Source organism: Ziziphus jujuba, chromosome 1, assembly GCF_031755915.1.
Source record: "Ziziphus jujuba cultivar Dongzao chromosome 1, ASM3175591v1".
Classification (NCBI taxonomy): Eukaryota; Viridiplantae; Streptophyta; class Magnoliopsida; order Rosales; family Rhamnaceae; genus Ziziphus; species Ziziphus jujuba.
The window spans coordinates 8,447,335-8,475,325 of NC_083379.1; the positions used below are offsets into that span (position 1 = coordinate 8,447,335).

General features: G+C 33.7%; 5 protein-coding genes across 20 annotated transcripts; 1 reads left to right on the forward strand and 4 right to left on the reverse strand.

The window, feature by feature from the left end:
* Positions 1 to 1,171: 1,171 nt before the first annotated feature.
* On the reverse strand, positions 1,172 to 8,145 carry LOC107414605 (E3 ubiquitin-protein ligase COP1-like). Of its 16 annotated transcripts, none has more exons than XM_016022753.4 (13): positions 7,541 to 8,137; positions 7,001 to 7,087; positions 6,577 to 6,732; positions 5,627 to 5,986; positions 5,103 to 5,260; positions 4,925 to 4,990; positions 4,092 to 4,170; positions 3,532 to 3,687; positions 3,286 to 3,384; positions 2,630 to 2,734; positions 2,157 to 2,336; positions 1,731 to 1,841; positions 1,220 to 1,556 (listed from the first exon to the last, which is right to left on the reverse strand). In XM_016022753.4, the coding sequence occupies exons 1-13, from the start codon at positions 8,084 to 8,086 to the stop codon at positions 1,386 to 1,388; spliced, it is 2,274 nt and encodes a 757-aa protein (XP_015878239.2). In that variant the 5' UTR covers positions 8,087 to 8,137; the 3' UTR covers positions 1,220 to 1,385. The 16 variants fall into 16 exon arrangements, 13 of the variants coding, with proteins under 13 accessions (XP_015878256.2, XP_015878239.2, XP_015878247.2 ...); XM_016022761.4 differs by having other exon boundaries at positions 7,001 to 7,078; positions 7,541 to 8,136; XM_060818961.1 differs by having other exon boundaries at positions 6,577 to 6,736; positions 7,001 to 7,078; positions 7,541 to 7,604.
* A 413-nt stretch (positions 8,146 to 8,558) lies between these two features.
* On the reverse strand, positions 8,559 to 12,750 carry LOC107414637 (ubiquinol oxidase 4, chloroplastic/chromoplastic). Its single transcript, XM_016022792.4, has 9 exons — positions 12,310 to 12,750; positions 11,730 to 11,925; positions 11,049 to 11,142; positions 10,409 to 10,524; positions 10,082 to 10,190; positions 9,564 to 9,632; positions 9,216 to 9,287; positions 9,083 to 9,130; positions 8,559 to 8,864 (listed from the first exon to the last, which is right to left on the reverse strand). Exons 1-9 carry the CDS (start codon positions 12,498 to 12,500, stop codon positions 8,647 to 8,649), a joined length of 1,113 nt encoding a protein of 370 aa, XP_015878278.2. The 5' UTR covers positions 12,501 to 12,750; the 3' UTR covers positions 8,559 to 8,646.
* Positions 12,751 to 13,585: 835 nt separating this feature from the next.
* Positions 13,586 to 16,415, forward strand: LOC107414539 (uncharacterized). Its single transcript, XM_016022679.4, has 4 exons — positions 13,586 to 14,293; positions 15,119 to 15,568; positions 15,672 to 15,975; positions 16,099 to 16,415. Exons 1-4 carry the CDS (start codon positions 13,895 to 13,897, stop codon positions 16,233 to 16,235), a joined length of 1,290 nt encoding a protein of 429 aa, XP_015878165.2. The 5' UTR covers positions 13,586 to 13,894; the 3' UTR covers positions 16,236 to 16,415.
* An 817-nt stretch (positions 16,416 to 17,232) lies between these two features.
* Positions 17,233 to 17,921, reverse strand: LOC107414528 (non-specific lipid-transfer protein 1). The gene is made up of 2 exons (XM_016022669.4): positions 17,502 to 17,921; positions 17,233 to 17,412 (listed from the first exon to the last, which is right to left on the reverse strand). Exons 1-2 carry the CDS (start codon positions 17,855 to 17,857, stop codon positions 17,400 to 17,402), a joined length of 369 nt encoding a protein of 122 aa, XP_015878155.2. The 5' UTR covers positions 17,858 to 17,921; the 3' UTR covers positions 17,233 to 17,399.
* A 3,900-nt stretch (positions 17,922 to 21,821) lies between these two features.
* Positions 21,822 to 22,584, reverse strand: LOC107414517 (non-specific lipid-transfer protein AP10). Its single transcript, XM_016022661.4, has 2 exons — positions 22,147 to 22,584; positions 21,822 to 22,016 (listed from the first exon to the last, which is right to left on the reverse strand). Exons 1-2 carry the CDS (start codon positions 22,509 to 22,511, stop codon positions 22,004 to 22,006), a joined length of 378 nt encoding a protein of 125 aa, XP_015878147.3. The 5' UTR covers positions 22,512 to 22,584; the 3' UTR covers positions 21,822 to 22,003.
* Positions 22,585 to 27,991: the final 5,407 nt, after the last annotated feature.

The following is a 27,991-nucleotide window of genomic DNA, read 5'->3' on the forward strand; positions in this document are numbered from 1 at the left end:
AGAGTTAGGTGCGGGCACCACTTATAAAGTTTTAAAAAGTTGTTTTTTATGATAAAAAATTGGATGTTTGGAAACGTGGAATCGGAGGGGGACAATGGTGGCTACTTGACAGTGGCCATTTTAACATCAGAAAATTGTTAAAATTTGATGGGAAAAAGTTGGTCAAAATCTCAACACCCAATTTAGAAATTAAAAGATTCAATAAATAGCCTTCAAACTTTATTAATTTTGGGTTACATTAACATTTAAAAAAATAAAAAATAAATTCAATTGATCCTATCCGATTAGAATTGACAGTGTTTCTTAAATGCATTGCCAACTCAGGCAGTTAGTTAGCTTAGTTGGTTGTTAGTTAAAAGACTTCTCACATAACTCTTAAGGGTTGAAATGAGTACAAAACATGCTTTCCACCAAAAGGCATCTAGATACATCTAAATAAGCAGTTTTTTTTTTTTTTTTAATGGATTATCTGATTTGGATTGGGAAACCAATCAAAACAATAAAGAAGTTACTGAAAATTCAATATTGGTAATTGGTATGGATAGACACAACTCCAACTTGAAGCCTATGCTTTTTTTTTTTTTTTTTTTAACAGTTGCTTTCACTTCTCTCGTAAAAAAGTAGAAAATATTTGTCATATAGAATCCATCCTCAGCGGCCGTATCTCCGTTTCACACCTCCTAAAGAAACAGAAAAGAAAAAAAAAAAAAATTTCTAATATTTCCTTCTATAGTCATAATTAAGAATCCCATAGTTCTTGCCTTCTCGTAAGTTACTTGAGGTTTTGGCCTTTTGTTCTGTTGTTTTTATTTTAGAGAATTGCTAAGTATAAAATGACAAAAAAACAAAAAGTACGCTTGCAACTTGCAGGTGCAATATTCTTTCTTTAAATCACTTTATCGTTCCATTGCAAGCTGATGCTTGACAGTTACTGTTTCCTTATTATAATTCTTTTTAACTTCTATTTAATCCTAAAAAATACTACGTAATGGTGGTATGTAAAATCTTAGAAATGGGTTATTATGAAATCCAAAAATAATTTGAAGTTAAAAATTCGATTGAAAAAAACTTTGATGGAATATATCCAAAAACATTTTAAATAAAAGATATTATACTGGTAAGAGCATAAACTGGATAGTACATGCAGCAGAAGCCTCCAAGCTTTATATGCTGAAAACTTTATGGAAATATAAGTGCCTTTATGGAAATACGAGTGCACTTCAGAAATGGACAAGCAATAACAACAATGATTTATACAAATTTATACGTGGAGAAAGGAAATCAACGATCTAAATAGCTTACTTATTGTGTGTGTACATATATATATATATATATGTATGTATATATCTGTCTGTGTGTCTGTAAAATGTAAATCAACTAACCACTCATGCTGCAAGTACTAGAACTTTAAGGGTTCCTTGACTGTTTGCAGCTAACATTGTAGGGCTGTCACGTTTCCAAGAAACAGCACTAATGAAATATGATCCTGAACCATCCTCATTTTCATTTAATTCTGAAGAATCAATTTTGTAACGAGCCATAGGTTTCGAGATAGCCTGCAGATAATATCAAAATCGAATCAATAATAAAGGGTTAGGATACAAACCAGCTTATATTCAGATATTTAAGTAGATTTATGCATATAAGGACCCAAATAGAAAATCCATACGCAGAGCCAAAGGGAAAAGAATAAAAAGAAATGAAATTGTAATATACTTTTTCCCACACACCTTATGATAAACGTAGACTTCATTTGTCTCACTACCACAAGCTATATATTCACTGTTTACGCTCAGACCCACAAAGTTCTTCTCATTTGTGTGGCCTCTATATGTGCCCAGCTGTAAACATGAAAAAGAACAATGAACGAATTTCAATCTAAATATGGAAAGAAAAGGATCACTCAGGTTTAAATTTTAACAAAAAATTAAAGTTTAAATAGGGGAATACAACTTAAAAGCTAAGCATTTAAAACAATATAAGAAAAGGCATAATCAAGTTTGAAAGGAAAATTATTTCTTTGAAGATTGAATATACTCAAGAGAGTGTCATAGTGGGATTATGAAGGCAATGCTTTGTTTTGTGCATGTTCTGCAGAAACCAATAAGACCAGGAATCATATCTTCGGAAGTTATCCCCTAAGCATGATAACTCACTGGTAAATTTTCCTTCACGTCCCACAACCGCAATGTGCTGTCAGTCGATGCTGAAGCAAGTTCATAGTTAGACAGAAATTTCACATATGAAACAGCTTTTGAAGTCCCACTAAACGTATGCAGTGGTTGGCTGATATTCCTCAAATCATAATAGTGAGTGTGATGATCTGCAGAACCAACCTGCAAAACTACCCAGGTCAGAACTTATATTTGGATACTTTCCAGCTTAATTTTCAACCAAGTTTATTTGAGTTAATTTTCAATTAGATGCTTATTGTGAAAACATTGGAAATTTATAAATTTTTTGAATATATTGGAATAGAAGATTGGAAAATCAATGATAGGTTTTGCAAACACAATCAAATAGCATGTACAGGGCAAAAAGATTGGTGCTACCTTTTTGTTGCAAACATTATAAAAATTGGGTTGAGAGAAAACACAAGTGATCATTTAGGGATTGAACAAAGACATACTGCCACATAAATGCTGGATCCAGGATTATACTGGACAGAACAAATATTTGCTTTCATATCAATGGTAAGAACGCTTGCTTCTTGTTTTGTGCACCAAATTTTCACCTGTATAACATATCTAATGTAGAGTGAGACTTCATTAGCATGGAACCAATTGATATTTGCCAATATATACTTGTGCCACACACAATTTTCCAATATTATGCTTTCGTTGGGCTTGTCAAGAGCAACAAAATATCTCAAGGCAGATAGATGGTCCAGAAAATGTGAATTAATCTACTCATGAAGGATCCTCGATAAAAGTCACTGTGTTTCTTTATATATTTTTGAACTCTGCATCAATATGAAATTGTATATGTATCGAGATCAAAGATAAATCCCTTACAGTAAGCTAATGCAACAACGTTTCAAAGCATGTAGAATCTAAAGAGACACATCACCGTCTAAACATGTAGCATCGCCGGTTTCAAGCATAAAGGGAGATAGGTGAACAATTCTTTACTAGTAACATTAACATGGCATGTTTAGTTTTCTTGATGCTTCCTTGAATACCCTGATCTTATGGTCCAACAATTATCAATTATCTTCTTTTAGGTCACATTTTAAGATACATATCAGCAAGTAATTAGGTATAAGATCAACTCAATTCAATGTACCTTGCAGTCATCACTACCAGATACAAGCATTGAAGGTTCAGTATGTGAAAAATCAACACTCCAAGCACGCTTTTCATGCTCCTCATATTCCATCACACTCTGGAAGGAAAAGTCTATTGTTTAAGAAGACTATGATAACATCTTATTAGCATACTGACATATAAGACATCAAAATTTGTTTTACGTTAGCTTATGTGAGCATATAATATATCATTTAAAGTTAGCAAAAAAACAAAGCAGTATAACCTGACAAGTAGTTATATCCCAAACTGTTACTATTCCCTCATAGTCACTACTTGCAATATGGTTTTTCATGTTCTTATTCCAGCTCAAGCAACTGAGTTTAGATCGTGTAGGCATCTCAACAATAGGACAGTGGACATCTTCTGGTTCATTAACCACCTGGAAGCAATAAAATTGGCAATTGTTAACAGGTCAATTCAAACAAAAGAGTATAGTGTACGCAAGGCACATCTTGTATAAGGGAGCTCATCAGCTTCAGTGTCTATGTGAAGAAGCTCCCAGATTGATGCAGCTAGGTTATACAGATTAGCTTATAATGACCTAAATATGCAGTGAATTGCGCTTTTCAACTTGAAACACTTCACCATATAAATTGAAATTTAATGATGCAGCTTTTGGAGATTCACTGGATAGTTTCATTATCCAAAGGTCTCTAAAAAGCTATAGCAACAGCACTTGATGTCATTGAAAAGGTTTCCTCAGCATTCATTTCTGGAGTCAGCTTCTTTGTTAAGAGAACTACATATTCTGTACTGAATCAGAGTATAATGTCCAATGCTTACCGAGGAAAATTCAAACACCTTAATGCGCCTTGAAACTCCAGCAGTGGCAAATAATTCATCATCACGATCAAATTCTATACTGCAACAAATACAATATCTCATATCGCAACAGATTCTACTGTAGCGTAAAACTCAGGAGGGAGACAGATGGAGGAATTACACAGGAAAAGTGAGTTCAATTAGCAATAGAAATCATTACAATATTGATGTGCCAATGTTCTTGAGCAACAAGTTAAAAAGTAGAGGAAGTTGAATTTGTCACATACATGGAGTTTGTAGTGAATGAAACAACCTCACAACAGTGACTGTATTAACCAAAATTATCGAACTTAGAACACACTTCGTATTATATGGCCTAATAATCCTTTGGATGTTTAGAAATATCTTCATAAAAAATGAAAAATAAAAAGTAGTAAAGATAAATGTGCTTACTGAGAAAGAGAACCTTACATTCTAGGCTATTTTTAAGGTGGTCATAATAACAATTATTCCTTCAATCATCAGTCAGTTTTTCACTTTATTAATACATATACATACATACATGATACATATTATATGTAATATAAAAAGAGATGTATGAAATGCATATATACAAACCCCAGAGAAATTCTAAGACAGTTTGCATGTTCATGCAGTAATCACATAACTTGGTGTCCATTACATAATTACTCAAATAATGGACCATGTACCATGATATTAATTTGCCCATATTCACTGGATATCAGATTTTCAAGTGATGCTTAGTACAGATTAACATCCAATAAATTATTTGTCATGAAAACCAAGGGAAGAAAAGGGACAAAAATAAAGGAGCAATAGAGATTTCATCTCACCTAGACACAATGTTAGGAGATTGAAAAAGATCACCATGCCTCAATTCAGCAAGAACTCTCAGTCGACTTATTCAAGCAAACCAAATAAAAGATATAAGTAAATTAACCATAGTTTAGATGAGCTTTTCTAGAAGGAAAAAGAAAATCACAAATAAAGTTGATACACAGAAGTTCATACCTATAACGTGTAAACGTAGATAGAACAGATTGGAAATCTTCAAGACCTAGATTATAACCTTCCCTACTTACAGTATTTCTATCCCTTTCCTCCCATTTATGTGATTGTCTGTTCCAATATCGTCGCTTTCGTAAGTAACACTTCTGTAATTCATTGAACTGTTGCAACATGCAAGAGATGAAAAGAAAACCAAATAAATATACAAAACCAAGTTTGATATATCCCAAAACTAAAAAGCTAACTTACCAGCCTACTTATATAGTTTTCAGTATGCTAAAAAACATAAACAGTGAAACATTAGAGGTCTTACCATTATTAGGAACTGTTTCCAATAATAGCCTTATATGGAAATAGAAATAAGGACAATGCAAAACTATTTCGTGAGCACATGAATTATAGGATATTGGTTAAAAACGCTAAGATGAATTAAGTGGACAATAACACTGCAAAAACATAAAACTACATGATTAAGCAATTAAGCGACCTATTAGGAAGAAACGAAGAAATGAATTGAGATCACTAACCTGTGAATAGATTTGCCTTTTCCTTGCTACAACCATTGCTGATGGAGTAACAGACTGCAAATCCAACCCACTGTAAGCATCCTTTCTTTGGAGTCCCTGGAACTTTGTTTGAGGCATTACATCAGGTTTCTGACTCTGGGAATTGCCAGAACCCATCTGAACTACTGGCACAGAATGGGCACCATTAATAATGGCACTGCCATGCTCATCAATGGAAGAAGGCCATGAATTTGTAGCAAGAGGATCGTTAACAAGAATTCTTGTTCTCACTAAGAATCTCTCTTTTCCCCTGTATAATTCTATTTTATGTCTCTCCACAGAATTTATGTCCTCTTTGATATACTGCAGATCAGATTGTATCTATAGAGAAAAAAGATGACCACCATCAAATGGACAGCTTAAGAAACAGCAATTAGACAAAAAAAGGCATTTTCACCAACCCTTAAAACATTCATCTATCAATGACACAACACAAATGTTGAATATGAAATAACATCATGTAACCCTGAGAACACCACTGCTGCTAAGAATTTGTTTCAACAATTTATGATCTTGAAGTTCAAAATGCCTCTAGTATTTTTTGGAAAAATGAACTTTTCACAATGTAGCTAGGTTAATATCGCCACTTCATTCCCATAATAAAGCCTTTGTTTCTAAACTACCTTAATTCCAAAATATGCTTCCTATCTTCAATTGTTTCTAAAGTACCTTAATTCCAAAATATGCTTCCTATCTTCAAACACTTATGCAATGCAAAGGAAAAAGCCAGATAGTCCCAGATTCAGGGGACTAATGAAAATCCCACATCATGGTCCATGCCTCCATAATTTTACAATATTCCCTAGGAATCATTATGCAGCAACTTGTTGAAGAAACTAGCTAGTATTAAGTTAACTACATAAAAATAAAAGACATGTCAAATCACAATACATAAACTCAAGTCCTAGAACCTCGTTGAGCTCTTCAAGCTTTTGCCTTTTCAAACAATGTAAGAAGCTGAGAATGAGCTGCATGTTTGTCTCAGCTTCTTCTTGCTCCATTTTTCTTTTCTTCTCTGAAAGGAGAGACAGCAGGCCATCCAGCTCTTTAATTGACATGTCATGGCCCTGTCTAAGAGCCGGAAGAGAAAGTCATTCTAATAGATGTGATAGATTAAGTGCAATTACGTGAGTGAAAGTAACAAAATTTCGAGGGAATGCATAAGATGAGCAATAGGAAGCAATTATTTTTTATTTCTTGAATTGTTGCAAGGAAACTATAAGAGAATATGCATAATGTAAAAGCATGATCATATTTCATAGCGGTTGTGATTCCACTCTCAAGATGAGAAAATTTCGGAATTTCCAATATGAAGTGATGAGCCTGATGTCTGACCTGTTCTAATGCTTGACGAAGATTCTGGAATGGTGATGCAGTGTTTGCCATTTGCGATGACGAGTTTTTCTTCAGAAACTGCAAAATCTACCAGAGGTTCAGTAAAATAAACTTCATTTGACGTTGCAAATCTTAAGTCAACGGCCATTTTTTTTTTTTTTTTTCTTTTCGTTTTGCAAAACATTTTAATTTTAACAGATTTTTAGAATGTCAAAGGAAACAAGTTCAACAAAGCAAATACATAAATTTAACATCACAAGCTTTTGGTAGCTTTCATTTCCAAAAGAGAATGTCAACCTCTTTAGCTCAGCTGAGCTAAACACTACCACAATTTAAGAGCTTCTCGAGGTAACGGATTAGCTTTCTCTAATTTTTCCTACGCTTTCTCAGTAACCAAACATGCAAACAGAAAAATTAAATGATCAACAAAGTAGAAAATCAAACCGACTGATGATCTACAAGAAAAAACCGGCTCATAACATAATTTTAAAAAAATATGAGAGAATTTTTACATTCTAAGAAAAATAAACAAAAATTAACCTTGTCGAGCAAGAAATTAGGGAACATATGAGAGACAGTGAGGTAGTGAGAGCAACAAGGACAATTGCTCTTGTTGTGGAGGTGAGTGACAATGCACATGTAACAAAAGCTATGTCCACAAGCCGTGAGGAAAGCATCCTTGATGATCTGCATGCAAATTGGGCACAGCATGTCCTTATCTGCATCCTCCATGATCACATCCTCATCCACCGTCGTCTGAAATTGCGGTTCCGGTGGCAATGACGGTTCGACGGCGGCGGATTCCGGCGAAGGTTCGGGTTTAACAGCAGGAACTAGAGCACCTGTTGATGGGATCTCTCCCATTTTTTTTTTTTTTTGTTTTTTTTTTTTTTGTGTCCTGATCAGCGCGTTCGAGGAACCAATAAAGGAATGACAGAGAAGTAGAAGGAGAAGTAAATGAGGTTTGGTAGTGAGAGATTTTAATTTTGGCGTACGAATGAAGAAGAAGAAGAAGAAATGGTGAAAAAAGAGAACAGCGCTGTGTCTGTGTGAAGTGGACGGTGGGTTGGTTACGGTTTTGGTCATGAGTATTCTGAGTTACGAACTTGTCATAAGTCATCGAGGTCAGACAGATATTTGTGAGGGCGAAAACGGCCCACGTTGGGCGGGCGTTTTAATTCTTAAAATTCATTTATTTTAATCCTTTAAAATGAAATTCATTTATTCGTTATCTTTTTCGTTCTGCACGTGGGAGAGTGAGTGAGACCAAATGTCAAACGACGTCGTTCAAGTTGAATGATGCTGAGTTGCCTAAGGAAACCCGGTTGAAAAAGAACAAAAAAACTATATAATTTTCACTCCAAATCAAATTATTGAATGAATCAAAACTTATAATCAGCTATTCCCTCAAACAGGATAAAGAGTCCAGGTTCCGAGGATGTGACAGCCTTGAAACAGTGTTGGACTATGTATCTTTAATTTACATTGATTTGCTTTCAAACAAAAATAAAATTATAGACTTGAAGATTAGCTTCACCAGCAAGAAGAAGCCAACAAATAAACAATCAATGCCATTTATTGATTCTATATCGTTTCTATGTATACAATTTGTCGTTCACTATGGATGAGTTCTGGCTACTATTGAATTACTTTTGCTTTGTTGGAGTTGCAACAGATTTTTTTATACAGTCTACAATTCCTTCACAATCTGCTTCAGGAAGGACACACACAGGCTCATCTCCAAAATCATCTTCTGGATACGAATGAGGTGACCGGAGGTTGCCATGAGTCTGACAGGCCCTCATTGTCTTGCAATGTTCAGCTTCATCATCTCTGATGTTCATAAAGACATCGAACAGATTCTCTGAAAAGAAAAATAAAATTTTAAGTGAAACTAATATGCAGGATTATTTTGGTTTGTTGATACCGAGTTCATAAGGCTCAAATCTGGTTATTTCCAATTCAATTTTCAGATGTCAGATAAACGTTATGTGCGCAAATTAGAAAGAGAAAGTAGCAAATTTTAGCTGTTAAGCAAACGTTAAACTACGAAGCACCATAGCTACAGAATTCCAATCTTACCTATTTTTGGCCTTCGAGAATTAGGAGGTCTGGCTGTTTGAAATTCATCTGGATAATATATGCAGAGGTTATTGGATGTAGGTTGCCTTTCAGCAAGCAATGTGAACCATAGGTTGTAAACAAGACAACTTACCAAATAAGTACAAATCATCACCAGTATAGTATTTAACAGCAATCTCAGGTGCAGGCAATTTTTTCAACTCCTCTACAACGGGAAACCAGAACTGATCAGAATAATTAAAGCTACAAGTGGCTGCAAGAGGGAGTAAATTCTACAACCGACCATAAGATGGATCATCAGTTGAATATTAGGTTTTAGGTAATATGATGTTCAGAATACTACTAATTATGTACTCAGTGACTACAATCCTATGTCATTGGAGCCAATTTCTGTCTACGCTCATGGCAGCACACAAGATAAATGATCAAGTTATGGCAACATTATCTAAAAATGAAAAAAAAAAAAAAAAATCATTTATACCTCCTTGTGCCTTGATAAATTTGTCATAGGTTGAAAAAGCATGGCTCTCTACACATTCAGAAAAGTGATCTGCACTAGCAATGAAACCAAAATACATTAAGACAAGGACTTAATGATGAATGCAAACATATAGGGCTAATTCCAGTCACTTGTCCTAAACGGCCACTTGTTTCAGGCTCAGTTCCAGAACAATAAGCATGTTAAAACACATTTTTTCCTAATACAATTAATAAGTAATGCTGCTAAGATAACTTAATCCATAAGAACCCGGAGAGGTAACAGAGTCAGACTTTTATTCATCTATGTTCAGTTCCAAAATTTTAAATTAAGGTCATAACTTTTTAACAGGTTTGTATACATTCAACAAAATAGTTGTCACATTTCGGTTTACAGTACATGAAAAGTTCACACGAGTGACACAACTATTAAGATAACTGAACCAACCAGTTGCCAGAGTGCAAGAGGCATAACAGAGCCAAGAATTATGCATCAAAACTACACCAGATGCCTATACTTACATGCCATCCTTGGGCTGATTGCATACATAAAGACTGTCATAATGTAATAAAAGATTGCTATATGTTGAGCAAGAAAGCGATCAAACCACCTCGAATTTCCTCCTAATTCCTGCAGTTTCATATGGTTGAAACAGATAAGTCAGGTAACTTATGCAACCAATTTAACAATATATCATATCACTCTAGCCCGACGTATGCAAATATGGACAGTAAAAGGTATAATGGAGCTACAAATTCTACATCAATTTTATTTGGGTGTGATTGAACTGAAACCTAAATAAACAAGCATTAGTTATGATCATTGCACGAATTGAGAAAGATCCATACTTCCATGATAAGTAAGTGGTGCATCTCATTCCAGCTCTCTGCAAAATGCACTTTTAAATAATCTGCCCTTCTCCACCAACCAAAACTCTCATACATGTGTAGAACAGACATAAATGCTGCCGCAAATCACAATGCATAATTAGCAATCAAGGTATTCGATAAATGTAAAACTCAATTGCACAAGAAAGCCATATAACACCCATTAACACTAAAGATACAATGTGGAAAGAATTGTAATATTCTTGTATACAGATGCTTGTGGGAAATGTAACACAGGAGAAGTTGAGCATAACCTTCCATGCACGCACTCAATATCATGATGAACAATTAAAAAATAATAATAATCAACAGAAACTCGGCCTACCAGTTTTTCCTTCTATCTATTTCAGATCACATTTTTCTCTAATGATAGAAGCAGACTGGTCAGTTATAATGTGTAAGAGGGCATTTAAAATTGCACTTGTTACATACTAGGATGACCATACATATGTACTGCCTCTGCAGTATGGATACATTTTTCTTGCACATTGGAAGAATTGATCTTCACTACTTTAAAAGGAAAAATCTTCTAATTATTCTTTGTACATTCATTCTCTGACAATTAAAGAAATGTAAAAGTTAAAAAAATGATAGCACTCACCAAAGTAAGGAACCCTTGCGATGGTTTCCAGTACAAAAAACCTCGCATAATTTCTGTCATGATACAAGGTGTCGAGTACCTTAATCACCGAATCCTGGCATAATCAGTATAAATAAATAATAATTAGAACTGTATAAGCTTCTGCCAGAGACCAAAAATGCCAAAAACTATAATATCATAACCAAGTAGACATATTAAAGTCCCAGAAACCTAAAGTGAAAGATCAAATCATAGAGGTGGTTTTGATATGGTAGACTAGTGACTACTCCACATGTCATTTTTCAAAATCCAAAGTTAAAACTAATATAGAGAGGATTAAGCGGGCCAAAAGTGAACAAAATAGTGCCATGAGCCAACAGTAAGTACAACTCAATAACAGAGATGCATACGAACATCAATTATTAGCTTACTAGTTACAATGAGCATTTGGCTATATATGTCGGAGTATACACCATATAAATATAGGAAAGCACATGTAGCATCAGATATAAACAAAGGAAACAAAAAAGCACATGTAGCATCAGATATAAACAAAGGAAACAAACCAAGTTTAAATCATCAGTAGCCGAATTTCAATGCAACATATTTTTCTATAAGATTCAATAAGCAAGCAAATGGGTACAAATTAATGGTGAAACTACGGTTATTCAATAGAAAGTAGTAAATTAGTATAGGATATACCGTAAGAAATATGTTAATGGACTGTTCAAACTTTATGACCCATCTCTCCAATGCACTCGAAGACGAAGTCTCCAATGGCTCCCCACCCTTTCGTTTTAATTCTTCTTCAGTTAGAGTCTTGGGCTGAAAGGATTCCTCCACTGCCACCTTATCCTCATTATCTTTCAGAACAGTTGCACGGACTCTATACAATTTCCTAAAGAAAGCAAAAACTACAATTAAAGAAACCAGGAAAAGAAACTCCAAAAAGATTCTTGTTAATATATATATATATATATAAGCTGAAATTACATGTCACTTGCTTAACAACCCACATGTGGATTTCAAAATTTTTCATGAGAAATGTAATCATTTTACCCCTCATAATCTGTTTGCAAGGAAAGCACTTCCCCTTTCTTTAAACTCAAATTTTCTCAGCAACCATTATGAACAATCCAATTAGATTCCAATTTCTATTTATCCAAACCGCCTTTCTTTAAAAAAAAAAAAAAAAAATTACAAATTGAAAGAGATAAAAGTGCAGGTAAAAAGTTGAAGTCAAGATTTCCCAAAGAATTGCTAGTAGTAATAGAGGACTTACCTAGAAGAAACCCATGGACGAGCAGAAGAAAGCGTAGTGGAAGGAAAAGGGTTAAGCGAGAAGGTGGAAGAAACGGAATTGAGATTGTATCTCCAAGGTTTGAGAGACGAAGAAGAAAAAGAAGAAGAAGAATAAGAAGAAGAAGAAGAAGCTGAGATTGCAAACAACGTATAAGGCAAACTCACTGCCATTTTCTCGCGACGGTGTTAAAACTGCGAGATGAGATTCACAACTCGTAGGAATGACAAAATCAAAAATCAAACTTGGAATTTGTTATAGGTGGCAAAGAAAATTCCAACCGCCAAACAGGAGGACAAGAAAAAAAGAAAGTGTTGAAATTGAACTTTCCCATTGGTGAAAACAGGGGCAGATGAATAGAAGATTTTTTCTGGGCAGCGGAGGGAGACAGCTTGACGTTGTCGTTTTGTGTATGGCATAAAATGGAACGGTCGACGACTTGGGTTGGCGGTATATTCTTCCAACTGCCGGTGAAGGGCTGGTTGAAATGACAAAAAAACAAAAGCCTATGGGCCAAACTACAAGTATGGGCTTAGATTTTGGGCCTTACCCACAACTACAGATAAAAGCCCAACATGATAAAATTCGGTGGAGTTTTGTGGTGTAAGGTGTCGGTCAATGACTGGAAGGTTCTTGTCAACCTCAATCGTATATGCGGGTGTCCCGGGTAGGATACCAACCTAGACGACCCATAAAAATACAAAAGCCTATCGCTATCGTACACGTATCTTTTGTTGGTTGACTGTTATAGTTTCTAATTAATTTATTGGCAACTAGCTCCTTCATGCTTGGATAGGGAGCGGTGATTAAAAAAAAAAAACACTTGATAACAGATATGGTTTAGGCTGGCATGAGCTGCAACCGAGTTTGGGCTTTTTGACTTTCTAGACGCTCCATGATAAAAAGCCGAAACAAAAACTTTCAAGACGCTCTACTTATTGTCTTCAACGGACCTTCTATGAGTCCGAAGAAATTGACAACAAAAAAGTTAAAATAATAGCACAGCACACCGTAGTTTGGTATTTAAATAAAAACTAAATGCCAATGTTGGGTTGGATTTTTCACTTCAATGACTTACCCAATTTCTATTAAAAAAAAAAAAGAAGAGAATTATGTGGCATATCAATGATTAATCAAACAACCAATAAAACAAAACTAAGGTTAAAATATAAAATTGCTTCGAAGTGTTATCAAAATTCTATACGGACACCATTTGTTTTCGTTTTGTTTTTATGAAAAAAGTCAAAATCACCTTGAAATCAATGTTTGCATGCCATTGTCCCACACCCTATGTGTCAACCTCTGTTTATATTACTTTTTAAGAACATGACTCTTTCAATCACTCGTATTTATTTATATTTTTTTGGGCAAATTATATATATATATTTGTGACAGACAGTATCTCCTGCAGCCATGTATAAGAAACACTTGGGTGGTAGCTGAATTTCGAAGCCTGATATCACTCTGAGAAAAAAAAAAAAAAAAAAAAAAAAGTTCACCCCTTTCACCTGTATATGATTTCATTTAGTTTTCCTCAGATTCTGATCTCAAGAAAGTTCCCAAAGATATGGAAGATGAAAGGCGAACCATATTGTTATCGAACCAAAAAGACCACGAATTGCATGAAGGAATCGAATTGAAAAGCTTCATGTCCTTCCTCAAATGGGTTTGCGTGGACCAGTCCAGTCTTTGGAGGGCAAGTCTTTCATGGTCGGTGTTTCTCTTCCTTGCCATTGGAGTTCCAGTTCTATCGCACTTCCTTCTGGATTGTTCTTCCACTTGCGATGCCGACCATACAAGGCCTTACCATGTTCCTGTCCAAATCTCTCTCTCTCTTTTCGCTACGCTTTCCTTCTTTTGCATCTCTCGCTGGGCTCGTAAATATGGTCTCAGGAGGTTCCTCTTCATTGACAAACTCTTCGATCACAGTGAGAAAGTCCGCCATGGATACAAAGAACAGCTTCAGGTATGTATATACGTATATATATATCGAACTGAATTCTGTGAATTTGGTCAGTTTTTTTTTTTTTTTTTTTTTTTTTTTAATTTCCCTTTTGAATTATCTTCATCTTCAAGACCATGTTTTATTAAATCCCAAACACCATGAGCTTATTCGTTTCGGAATTCGATTTATCCCACCGGAATTTTTGATATATACTTTTTCTTTTTCTTTTTCTTTTTCTTTTTTTTTTTTTTTTAATTTTCTTGTTCTGTTTTTCACCTCGGAGAGGGAAAGATCAGAAGAATGAAGTTTGTCGTACAATGATTTAGCAGATACATATATGTATATATATATATTGTGTATAAGAGTTTTGATTAGTTGAATTCTCTAAATATAACTATAATTCATAAGAATCAATCAAGAATTATTGATGGAGCTTTGCCATCGGAATACAAAGCAAACAGAGAATCTGGGCTAAATTTCCAGATTAAAAAGCTGACCCTTTTGCCCCCAACCCACAAGAATCTGCCTCTGCTATTGTTACAAGAACCCATATAACAAATTTTGTCAGCAACAGAAATGAAAAATCTCGAAAATAGAACAATTAATTCAAGTAATTAAAGAGTAGTTTCCTTTGCATTTACGAAAAGGAAAAGGGGATATCTTTTTCAATCTTCCAAAACAAACTTATATAATACATTTCCTTCTGTCTATAGATCCGAGAAAAAGGAAGTCTGTCTCTTGTCAAAGAAAATAAGCCACATACTATGCATCTTTTGTTTTCTTTCACAGTAAATCATCTTAGAATGTAATTTTTTATTTATTTATTGTCTATTAAATTATTTGCAGAAATCCATGAGGCTTCTCTATGTGGTAGTCCTCCTTTTCTTTGCCATTGAGACTGCCTACAAAATTTGGTGGTACATTTCAGGAGGCACACAAGTGCCACATTACGGTAATCTATATCTAAGTGACACCATTGCTTGCATATTGGAGATATGTTCATGGCTTTATCGAACCACACTTTTCTTCCTCGTATGTGTTCTCTACCAGCTTATTTGCTTTCTGCAAATACTGAGACTTGAAGATTTTGCTCGAGTTTTCCAGAGAGAAACTGAAGTGGAATTAATCCTCATTGACCACCTCAGTATCAGAAGGAATCTTCGGATTATAAGCCACAGGTTCCGAGCATTTGTCTTGCTCTCTCTTATTATGGTCACAGCTAGTCAGCTTGCTGCCTTGCTCATGGCAACAAGAGCTAGTTCTCAAGTCAACATTTTCAAGGCTGGAGAGCTTGCGGTAATTGTTATTTTTCATCTTTATTTTCACTACATTTCGATAGAAATCTGTATTTTATTTTATTTTTTTATTGATTTTGTATTTGGTTTTTGTTATGCTGCAGTTATGCTCCATGAGCCTAATCTCAGGGCTTTTCATATGCTTGCGTAGTGCAACAAAGGTGACTCACAGGGCACAGTCAATTACTGGCCTTGCTGCAAAGTGGCATTTATGTGCTACAATAAACTCTTTCGATTATACAGATGGCGAAACTCCAACGACACAAATTTCTTCTGCTCAAGTGTTCCCCTTAGGTTCTGAGTGTGAATCAGACACCGAAGAAGGGGATGCAGATGACGATTTGGATGATGCCAAGATGGTACCAATTTTTGCTCATACAATCTCATTCCAGAAGAGGCAAGCTTTAGGTTAGTGTGACAATTAAGTAATCGAACAGATTTTCTGTGGTGCTTTCCTTCTGTTTATGTTTTTTGCTATCACACTTGCAATTTAGTAATCATCAAGTGGCTGATCTTTGATCTTTGTTGCAGTTAATTATTTAGAGACCAATAGGGCAGGAATCACTGTATATGGGTTTGTGGTGGATAGAGCATGGCTTCACTCCATTTTCGCGATTCAACTTGCTCTGCTTCTGTGGTTGCTCAACAAGACGATTGGTATCTCGTAAAGAAATTAAGTGTCTTCTTATCGGTCTCATCTCTTATTCATTAGCAATGGAAGTTTCCATAATGAGCATATTGAATGTATATTTTATGTATAGGTCGTTTGGTGTATGAAATTTTGTTTACTTTGTTTGACCTGTTTATTTATGGATTATATAATAGAAAATAATTTCCCCATTGACTTATGGATATTGCAATACTGTCAAAACTAATGAGCCAGCCATTTAGGCCATGAGAGAAAAAATAAAATAGAAACAAAAATAGCAAAAATAGAATCAATCTCTCAAAGAAAAGGATTGAAGGGCAGAATCCTAGTTAGGCTGCAATACTATGTACAAATGCAAGAATTACTAGTCCTTTGGATTAAACAAAGAGTGAAAAGCTCTCACTGACTTATTTTGGTGTCCACCAACAAATTAATATGATGGCAATCAGAACAAAGATTGTTCCACAGCAAAAGATACGTTTAAGTTGCCATCGTGTTGACCTTGAATTGTTTTGTGCCACTAAAAGGAAAATAGTGCACAAGTTAAAAAATCATCTTCTTGCAGAATCTGCGGGTATAGCCAGGGTGGGGGATAAAGTCCACAGATAGTACAATCCAGTTAATTAATGTAACACTGAAGTTTCTTTCATAACCAAAGTTAAGGTCCAATTATGTCATATATTTTGTCATTGTAGTTAGTGTAAGCCTTCAAAGAAAAATCTTTTTTTCTATTTGTGCACAAGTGAAAAAAAACAGATAAGCAAAGTTCTCTGTTTCTTATAAATTAGTTGTCAATGCGTTGTCTAATGCTCTAGGAATCACAGCTCTTGCCTTTCTCATAAAAAGTTACCTGGTTTTGTCTATTTCTTTAGTATTTTTTTTACCATGCGGATCCCACTTTTCTTTTTCTTCGTGCTATCAAGTTTTTCAGTATCTCAAAGTAAATTTCTTATCGGACCAAAAATGAATAAAAGTTAAAAGTGAAAAATGTAAGATGGTAAAAATGTCAGAAAAGAGAACGAAGAACAATTTTTCCTTTTTATTGCATTTATATTATATATCCTGCTGGAATACAAAAATCAGATAGCCAAAAGAAATCTCTTAGATTTTTGCGTCATAAAATTTCTGGTTTCTAACACTTCCTTTCGGCATATCTTTTTTGTTCTCCAATCTTCAAAGAAATCTAATTATTAATCCTGCACATCATTAAAAAGAAAGTAAAACACATCAATCACCAAAAAGCAATCAAAGAAATAAAGAAAGAAGGGTAAGAGAGATTAATTACGTGCTGCAGTTGATACTAGGGTCAATGGGAATTGTAAGAGCAATATTGCACAAAGTAGGAATCTGTTTAGCTCTATCAGGCTTAGCACCAAACTGTGCTGCAGCATTCTTGAAACACACGCAAAGGTCTCTCCGAATCTGGGTGGTGCTTGCTGCTTGGAACACAATTTGAACACCAAGGCAGCATGGACCGCTTGGTTGGTCAGCTCCTGCGGCTGCCGTCAAGAAGGGTTGACAGGGTAACAGGTCCGTCAATGCCTGCTGGCATGTTATATTATTCTCATGGGTCGAACCAAGCACCATAATAGCCAAACCAAGAACCAAAAATGTCCAAACCAACATCACTTTCTTTGCCATCTTTAATTTCTTTTTGGACTACTAAGAAACTAAAGCCATTTTTTTTTTTTTTTTTTTTGAGGGAAAGGTTTGAAAATGTGAGCTATGTTTTGAAATTGTAGAATATGCATGGCTTATTTATAGTGGTGCTATATGTAACTGCGTTATGGTGGAAATCAGTAAACTAAGATTAAACTTTAGTCAAGTGCAAGGTTTTTTGGCACCTTCTTATTGAAAAGCCAGTTAAAAAACCAGTTTATGCAGGGGTTTCAGTTTCAACTTTAACCATCTTTTCAGTTGCAAGGTTTTTTGCATCTTCCTCATGAAACCTTGTTGGAAAAGACAGTTTAGGCAGGGTTTCAGTTTCAATTTTGACCATCTTTTTTTCTTGTTTACATCGATGTTTAAATTCTAGATGCATAAATATTTCTCTTAAGAATGGATTTGGTATTTATATTAGAAATAAGGGATTCAAACTTGGATCGGTGTTCAAAGAGGGGCTTTTATCATTGTGCTATCGCATAATAAGTTTTAATTTCAGTTCAAAAATTAGGTTTTCTAATTGAAAGCAGTTTTGGGTTTTAATTTTTTTTTCAAAATTTTTTATCCATTCACAATTAATGAGGTAGAATTAATGCACCATTATTTTTCTCACTTACGAAGCATTAACATTTAATACTTCCCAAGCACGTTATTAGTGATATTGGAATAGAGTGGCACAATTGTTGATGCACAAATCTGGTTGAAAGGATCTCTTAATGAATATTCCAGTCTTCCTTATAATTCAAATCTTCCTGTAAAATTTGTAAACTAGCGGAAACAATATGAAGATCTTTAGGGTACCGAAATGGTAGCAGCCAAAGATACTTGGATATTTAAGTCAACAATGTGTTTGAAATATTCTAATGTTCAATATTAGCTTAAAACAAACATATTTGTCCTTTCATCTCTTGAATGGTACAGCCCAATAAGAAAGAACCGATCCAAATCCAACTATAAAATGAAGTCATTTCATATTCTGTAATTGTTTCATCCTAACATGTTGTTTCATTCTTATATGTTCAGCCTTTATAATTGTTTCATCCTACCACATAAATGATGCCATTTCAATCACAAAGTTAATCCTTCTATTCATCCAAACACCATCGTTTCAGGCTTCATCATATTATTCATCTAAAACATTATTGGCTCCTCTTCATTATGGAATCGAATGCATGGCTACTTTAGCCCACATAGCTAAATGTGGCATGAAATCTATTTAGACATAGTTTTGTTTCATTCCTTCAATCCATTCAATTGTTATTGTCTTAGTCGTGTTGATTCTGACATAACGATCCATCTTGGTAGTCTTAAATACTTTCTAGGTTGACTTCAATTGACAAGTTTAGCCCATTTGTTTCATCCATGATTATTCCATTCTTTATTCTACCTTGTTTTTAACTCATTTGTTTCTACCAATTAGGTTGTTTCATCCGCTTCGTCTTAAATTTGGCTTCATGGCTGAATTATTCCATAAAATAATAACTTAAATGAATAGTAGGTATCCAACTATATATTTTCATTAGATTTTTTTTTATCATTTACAATAATTTTTTAAGTCAATCTTATTTGGCCATTAGATTGGCCAAGTAAATCTGTACATGTGATGGTATATAAACAAAAATAAAATATAACAAAAAAATGATCAAAAAATAAAACCTCATGTACTAAAATGTACTTAAAAATTTGTCATGTACTAAAATATATATATATATATATATATTTTACTAATTTTGAAATAGTTATTAAAAAATTTGTAGTTTTTTGTTTAATTTATGGTCAGCCAAAAGCGTAATTTATTACATACAATTGTCGTTTTCTGAGCTCAGTTTTAGGCATTTCACCATATATATATATATATATATAACTTTTGATCGAATAAATAGAATCAATACTATATATTGATGTAAATATAATTTACATACGTGTATACACATATATATATATATATCTACTCTTTCTCTCTCTCTCTCCCTCTTTGGTTAGAGCATCTCTAATGCTCTTTTTTTATTTTAAATAACATAATCTTTAAAACTAAAAGCATTTTAAAAAATATAATAAAATAAAAAGAGGATTTTTTTTTTTTAATCAAACTTCAATTGCATTTTTTATTATTCTTTATTTTCTATTTTTCAACTAATAATTGTTCTTTATCATTACAATATTTATCGTTACAACATTCAATTATATCAAACCAATACTCACACACACACACACACACACACACACACACACACACACACACACACACACACACACACATATATATATATATATATAAAGTAAATATGAAATTAAAGAAAGTTATTAATTCTTCCTTAAGAATCAAATGTATTAAAAGCTCATATAGAAAGTAGGAGTGACTTTTTTTTTTTAACTTTTTAATTTAAAGAGTCTTTAGAGTTATCAAAAATAGATATAACTCTTTAAAATATAAAAAGCATGTTAAAAATGTTTTTTATTCAAATATTCAAAAGTTATATACACTTATAATTATTTATTTTCTAGACATTACACTGGAGTTCTCAACTCGTTATTTATTTTTAAGTATCCGGACACATATATATAATATAATATAATTATGCTTCAGTTAAGATATTTTAATTTTATAAAGTTAAGATACAATTCAAATCAATGAAAGTAAATCGATCATTCTTGTTCTAGTCTAATTTATTTTTTTACATTATATTCTGACTTTATAAAATTATGATATATGTGTATATATATATGTATATATAATTTATCTTTGAAAAGTTCTTTTTGCAATGCAAAATAAACTCTATACAATCCCCTAAAAAAAATTAATGATCAAAATATCATTATTTATTTATTTTTTACTATTTTCCCTCACCTTCTCCGTCTACCTTATTTCCCTTCATTCTTTCTCTCTACTGACCGCCATTTCTATTCTCTCACACTAGTTTCTTCATAAATCCAAAATCAATTTATTAGGAAATTAGAAAAACAAGAAAACAAAATTTGTGGATTTCATGTGGTCATTCTTTTTCTCGTTGAGCATGAACTAAATTCATACTAACGGCTAAATACCAAACTCTCTGAACAATGGTGCTCTTAGTGTGACAATCCCAAAATGTACTTTGAATGTTTTTTCAAATTTCAAATATTCAGATTTTAAGTTTGCTAATCCTAAACTAGAATACTATAAAATATGTTTAGCCAAACAGTCTGGTTTGGTTTCAGGGCATGATACAAGATTGCTTTACTCCCACGATCTCTTCTTCACCAAGTGATTCTCCACTCCACTCCCCCACATCTTCCGTCTCTTATCCTTCACGTCTCCATCTACATGGGTGGTTAAGGGACTAGTGTTATTTTTTTTTTTTTTTTTTTTTTTTTTTTGTTTAGAGGAATATACAATATTTAATATATAAGGGTATTATTGAAATTTAAAAGTAATGAGATTGTGGAAAGTTTTTTCTGCAGTTCATCTAGCATTCTCTTTCTCTTTACAGCATGTTTGAATAAAAGTAAAATTAGTAGAAATTTAATTTTTTTAAAAAAATGATAATTTTTTTTTTGTTTGGATGTCTATTATAAGGTGAAAAAGTGTAGGTCCAGAGATTTCCATCAATGTAGAAAAATATGTAGAAAAATTGTTTACACATATATATGTATCATTTTAAAAATTTCAGAAATATTAGTTTTGAAATTTTTTTTAAAATACATATTTATCCTTAATTTATTATACAATCTTAAATTTAATTACTTATAAATCTCAATTTTCCTATTACTTACCAAACAAATTAAGAGAAAAATTAATTCTCAGAAAACTAAATCTTATAAAACTAAATCCCGAAAATTATTTTTTCTCTCAACTTTAATACTTCTCAAACGAACCTTTTGTGCTCAACTCATTATCAATGCTACTTTTCTTTCTTTGGAAGATATGATAAAAGGTCGATGTAGTGAAAATGTTAGAAAATAATTAAGGAAACCAAAAACAATGTTGCTCCTTTTTATTCCATAAATATTTTCTTGTTGGAATACATAGTAAAATAGAGATAGCCAAAAAACAATCTCTCAGATTTTTTGCTATGATGCTAAAATTCTGATTTCTAAGACTTGCTTTGGGCATATCTTCTTCATCTAAACTCCACAAAGAAAACTCTAATTATTAATCCTGCACATCACAATAAATAAATAAATAAATAAATAACTAAAACACATTAATCTCCATAATCAACTAATCACATGCCACAAAACAACTCAAAGAAAGAAAAGAAGAGTAATTAGAGAGATTAATTAATTACGTGCTGCAGTCGATACTAGGGTCAATGGGAATAGTAAGAGCAATGTTGCACAAAGTTGGAATCTGCTTTGCTCTCTCAGGCTTAACACCCAACACTACTGCAGCTTTCTTGAAACATCCGCAGAGGTCTCTCCGGATCTGTGTGGTGTTGGCTGCTTGGAACACTGTTTGAACGCCAAGGCAGCATGGAACACCTGGTTGATCGGCTCCGGCGTCGGCTTTCAAGAAGGGTGTGCACGGCAACAAGTCCGTCAGTGCTTGTTGGCATGTTATATCATTCTCTGGTGCAGAACGTCCCAGCACCATAATAGCCAATCCAAGACCCAAAATTGACCAAACCATCAACGTCACTTTCTTCTTCTCCATCTTTGAGACGCTAATTTTCTATTTTGGAGAATAAGAAATTTAAATGCTTTTCTTTAAGGATGTGAAAATGTGAGATTGTTAAGACTTATTTGTAATGGTGTTATATGTATATTTATGCAACAGCATTTATTATGAACTGCATTTTATGGTGGAAATCGCTATAAGACTAAAATTTGAATTAAATGCAAGGTTTGTTTTTTTTGCTCCTTCCTAATGAAAGCCCCAGATAAAAAGCCAGCTTATTCATCATGCAGGGGTTTCGGTTTCGGTTTCAGTTTCAGTTTCAAACTTTACAGTGCAAGGTTTTTTGAACCTTCCTAATGGGAACTTCGTTTAAAAAAGAAGAAGCTAGTTCATGTGCACGGTTATAATACAAACTTTGACCATCTTTCCTTTCTTGTTTATATCGTTCATTAAATTCTATAATATATTTAAGACCGCTCATTAGAATGGGTTTTTATAGTAAGGAGTTTTTAATTAATGTAAGTGAAATAGTATAAGGAACCCATAATATAAAATCAAACGATAAAATTAATGACTTAACCATGGTGGGCACCGAAAGTAAAATCTTTTCATAATTTGTTAGCCTTTTAAAAAAATTTGACTAAATAATAATAAATGTAAGTGATGAATTTAACTCAAATTATGCTTAGATAAAGTGCAAATTAATTAACATCGCATATGAATTTACAATGATAGTTCATGTTAATGACAAAAATGTACCGAATCCGCATAAACTATATAATTAAGCAAATGAATATTTAGCTGTTATTGGACCCACAGTTGTATGTGAACCTCACATATATAAGTCAGATTAAAGAGTCATATGCCATGACGAAGTACATATATTCATTAAAAAAGAGTCCACATATGTTTAAAGTGACAACTTTTTAAGAGAAAACAAAAGCTGTGATTTTATTGGCATCCGACTCATGCATGGACAAACAATTTATAGAAGAGATCCTAGTTTATCTGTTCTGTTCTATTTAACTTTTTACTTGTGCGAAAAAAGAAATAGAGTTTTTGCTTTGATGAGTATTAATATGAATTAGATGCAATGAATAGCTTAACTTTTAAAACTGTTATTGAACTTGGTATGGAAGTTCGAGATTCATGAGGTTTTGCATTAAAAACTTGTAAGAAGTACCAAAATATATATATATGGACCCAAAAGATGATATAACCTACATGGCTTAAGCTGGGCATATTTACACGAACAAGGACAAAGTATGTAATATAATTGGACTTCAACTTAATTTGGTTTTGAATAAACTTAATTATTTAACACTAAAAACAATGTGAATAATTTTGACAGGTGTGGTTGGCCTAATGATATACCGGTCACATCCTCATTTTGGAGGTAGCGTTTCCATTAAGAATATAATACTAGCACAATTCACCTCGTATTTTGACCTATACATACATGTTTTATATATGTTTAATTAACATTGTAACATCCCATACCAAAAAATATACATGATTAAATAAGTTTGACCAAATTGACTAAGTTTGACCAAGTGAACAATATATGGGTTCAAGTTGACTTTTTCAATAGCCAATATTTTTAGTTTGACTGAGATACCATTGTGTAGATCTCGTCGATACGAGTTCATAGACTGGTGGTATGCCAAATTCTGAGTTACGAATAAAAAGTTATGGTTTTGAAAAATTTTAAGCATAAATTTTAAATTAGTGTCCAAGCTAGTCTCCAGTTTTTGTCTGTTAGTGACCCAAGGCTTTATATAAGCCTAGGTAAGCATGTCAAACAGGAAACAAAGCCCAAAATACCCATTTCTTCACCAAAACCTGAGAAATTCTCTCCTCAGACCTGTGGGTCCGAACTGGGTCGTTTCTACCCGTTTACCGTCGAACCGAGTCACCGCCGTTTTGCCCATTTCTAGCCAACCACCACTTACACGCGCTAGCCAACTAGAAAGGTCACTTGAAGGCGAGCTCAGCCATGAAATTTCACAGCAAGAAGCGGCCGGACGCGCCCAGATCGGGCCGGTGAAGTCCGCGGCAGCTGGCGAGGTGGGTCGCCGGATTTTCTCATTTCTTGGCCATTTCAGGCAAACCCATACACCTTTTCCACTATTTTTGACCCCTATGAACTCATTTCTGTGGTTATTTTGTCCAGATTCCTCACCGTTTGAAAGATCCAACAATGAGAAGTTTGGCCGACGCTTCAACAGTGTTTTCCGGCCGCCGGAGGAAACTTTGGACCAAGTTGAGCATACTGATGAGTTCCTTGTCTCTTGGGCTTTCCATCAATATAAAGTTTGTGAATTTTGGAGGTCGTTTGATAATTTTTCCATTTTTGGATTAATTAGTTAATATTCGGATAAGTTGGGGACTGTGTTTGGACAAAATTGGTCAAATTAGTTAAAATTGGAGTTGAATTAGTGAAATTGGATATTATGAGGACCTATTAGATAGTTCGATTTTGAAATATTAGGCTTCAGGTGAAAATCCCCAATTTTGGGTACCAAATCCTAAGGAGATGAGGTATAATTGGACTATCCGGTGTCCAATTTATGTAATTTTGTAGTACTGTAAATTATTTTGAGACATTTTGATTATACAAGTGTCTCTGGTTTAGTCGCTTGGAGCCTAAAGAATATTTTATTATATTACAGGCACTCGAGTTGAGCTTGGAGGCGATCTTGTAGAAGAGCAGATGTGAGCATCTACAATACTGTGAATGGTTATTATTTTTAAAAATGTTTTGTGTATATAGTATAATATATATGTGGTTTAAATATTTTACGTATATACCATTTGATTGAAATGTTGTTTTATGCATATATAAATATTTGCTTTCACATATATATGTTATCATTTTATATGACTTTTGATAATATTTTAAGTGATTTTCAATTTTAATGGGTCCATAAATGGACTTGTGGTATTTAAATATCTTGGTAATTAAATTGAAATTTTAAATCATTTTGGAAACTATTTGGTTTGAGAAAGCAGATTAAAAATCAAATGAGTTTAAGCATAATCAAATACTTCAAAAATTTTGGTGCTTATAATCAATTTATGGTGAATATATTTCACTGTGATATTTTCTTATTTTAGTAAGAAATCATTATTTGAAGTTTTTTTTTTTAAATATTTAGACAAGCGGTTGAGCCTGAATATTAAATTATGATTTATGATACGGTAAGATACTGTATCGGTTATTTTAAATTGATGTACCGTATAGTACTAAAGTTTGGTTTAGTATTATATTACAGTGCGCCGGGTTTACCATGGTGCCGTGAGGTTGGTTTCATCTAACGGTTATCTATTATTACCAAAGATTGTGAGGTCGGGTTTATCCGATGGTTTATTATTATTACCACGGTGCCGTGAGGTTGGTATCATCCAACGGTTTATTATTGCCATAGACCGTGAGGTTGGGTATATCCCGACGGTTATTTATTATTTCCACGACACCGTTCATATATTGTGGGTCGTGAGATGGGTATATCCCACGGTTTGCAGATTGGTACATCGTATGGTACATTGTATATGTTTGTATATATTGTTGATTTACAAATATTGTGGTGATTTCTACATTTTCATATTTATTTGGTGGAACTTTATTTATTATATTTTATGCTCAAATATTTATATCTTGATTTGAGACATTTCATAATATTACAATGATCATTCATTCATACCTTTGAGCATCGGTTTTTATGATTTTAATTCGGGTACAAGTTTGGGTTTTGTGGAATGATTTTTAAACGGGAAACTTTTCAAACGAGTGGAATGAGAGGTATTGAGAGAAAGATTTTTCAGAAATAAATCATTATTTTTCTATTATACTATGCCACTCACTGAGATTTTTTTATCTCACGTTTTATTGTTTTAAATTCGTTCCCCTAGGCCTAGGAAGCTAGTAGCAGTTTACCTCGCACACAGCTTATCTTTTGGTTCCTTCCACGACAGCAGCCATATTTATCTTTCCTTTATCTACTATTATCTTCTGGATTTATTTATTACTTATTTGTATTCCTGTACTTAATTGATACTCTTAGAATGCTCTGATTTTAGATATGAGACTCAGTAGAGACCATGGTACTTATGTGTGTAGTTATGGCCTGTAGTACAATAGGCCCGTTGTAGACGTTACATTGTTGTGGATTTATTTATTTATTTTTTTATACATATTGAGGTATTATTGTTATCGCTTGTGTTTGTTGTCCATGTTTTAAAGATGAGATTCCATTGGATATTCTCTAGGGATTGTCCAGTGGGACTTCACTAGGCAATGTGTCAGGATCCGTCCACGATTATTCCCCGGAACCCTAGACAAGCCTTGATCCCAGGAAAATACCACCGAACCTTCCAACGGAAAATCCGGCAGTACCTCCCCTAAGGGTAGGACTTACCACAAATTTCCTGCACTGAAAACACACTTCTAAAAACATCCCCTTATTCCTCCCACGTTACTACAAATCGATTCCACAAATTTACAGCACTTCAAAGAATAACAGCAACTCAGTGCATAAATAATAACTACATGTCCAATACAGTATACAGAGCATTATACAAATAAATGTGGAATTAATACAATGACAGATAAAGAAGCAATACAAGATGAAGAGGAAAAAGGGAAGAAATACTTCTTGGACTTTCGGCAAAGAACTGAGACGTCGGGCTCGCCCCGGACGATCAACGTCTCCCAACCTGAACCTAGGGGAACGGAATTTAAAAACGTGAGATACTAATCATCTCAGTGAGTAACCCTATCTACTGAACACTTTTAATATTAATAATCTAACAAATAAGGGGATTTAATTAATCAATACCGAACAATTAAATAAATAAATAAATAAACATTTGAAGGTAATACTTTCTCTCAAAACCCTCACTATTCATTCCGTTGGAAATGTTCCCCTTTTATAACATTTTCACAAAACCAGCTATTCGAACTTCTCGAAAACTAAGGGATCAATTAATTTAATAAATAATAGATAAATAAATAAATACCCCAAATGTAATTAAAATGTAAATAAATATGATAAATAATTTTTGAACACTTTGGGATTTGAAATTTTATCCGAAAACTTATACTTGATGCACCACACCATATACCAGTGATGCCCTCCGATACCTAGCGTCCCGAGCACCGACTGGCGGGGAGATTAAAGAGAGAAACTTGCAAACGGCACTTCGGCGTCCCGACAGTACCGCTGCTAAAACAGTCATCCCGGCCAAGGAGGAGGGCGGCTATGTGCACTATATAAAACTTGCCTGCCCACGGTCCAATGGCAACTCACGGGAGACATAATAACTTGCGCGCTAACCACATATACAACCAGAACACCAATACTGTATGAGTGCGTCTAAAATAATTATTAAATTAGTTATTACCGTACCGATTTTCTAAAAATTACAGTGGAAAATATACCAATTTTCACAGTTACCATCCCACATATTTTCCTTTAACAAACCCGATACGAAACCATCGATAACAATAAAACAAT

Bases quoted from the DNA above. Each gene is read 5' to 3' on its own strand.
- LOC107414539 (XM_016022679.4), top strand. From the start codon at position 13,895: ATGGAAGATGAAAGGCGAACCATATTGTTATCGAACCAAAAAGACCAC. The intron at 14,294-15,118 runs GTATGTATATAC...AATTATTTGCAG, and splicing joins GATACAAAGAACAGCTTCAG to AAATCCATGAGGCTTCTCTA. The intron at 15,976-16,098 runs GTTAGTGTGACA...TCTTTGTTGCAG, and splicing joins CCAGAAGAGGCAAGCTTTAG to TTAATTATTTAGAGACCAAT.
- LOC107414517 (XM_016022661.4), bottom strand. From the start codon at position 22,511: ATGGAGAAGAAGAAAGTGACGTTGATGGTTTGGTCAATTTTGGGTCTT.
- LOC107414637 (XM_016022792.4), bottom strand. From the start codon at position 12,500: ATGGCAGTGAGTTTGCCTTATACGTTGTTTGCAATCTCAGCTTCTTCT. The intron at 11,926-12,309 runs GTAAGTCCTCTA...TGCTTTCTTTAG, and splicing joins CGTCCATGGGTTTCTTCTAG to GAAATTGTATAGAGTCCGTG. The intron at 11,143-11,729 runs GTATATCCTATA...TGATTATGCCAG, and splicing joins CCATTAACATATTTCTTACG to GATTCGGTGATTAAGGTACT.
- LOC107414528 (XM_016022669.4), bottom strand. From the start codon at position 17,857: ATGGCAAAGAAAGTGATGTTGGTTTGGACATTTTTGGTTCTTGGTTTG.
- LOC107414605 (XM_016022753.4), bottom strand. From the start codon at position 8,086: ATGACCAAAACCGTAACCAACCCACCGTCCACTTCACACAGACACAGC. The intron at 5,261-5,626 runs GTTAGTGATCTC...ATGTTGCAACAG, and splicing joins AAAGGCAAATCTATTCACAG to TTCAATGAATTACAGAAGTG. The intron at 2,337-2,629 runs GTATGTCTTTGT...GTAGTTTTGCAG, and splicing joins GATCCAGCATTTATGTGGCA to GTTGGTTCTGCAGATCATCA.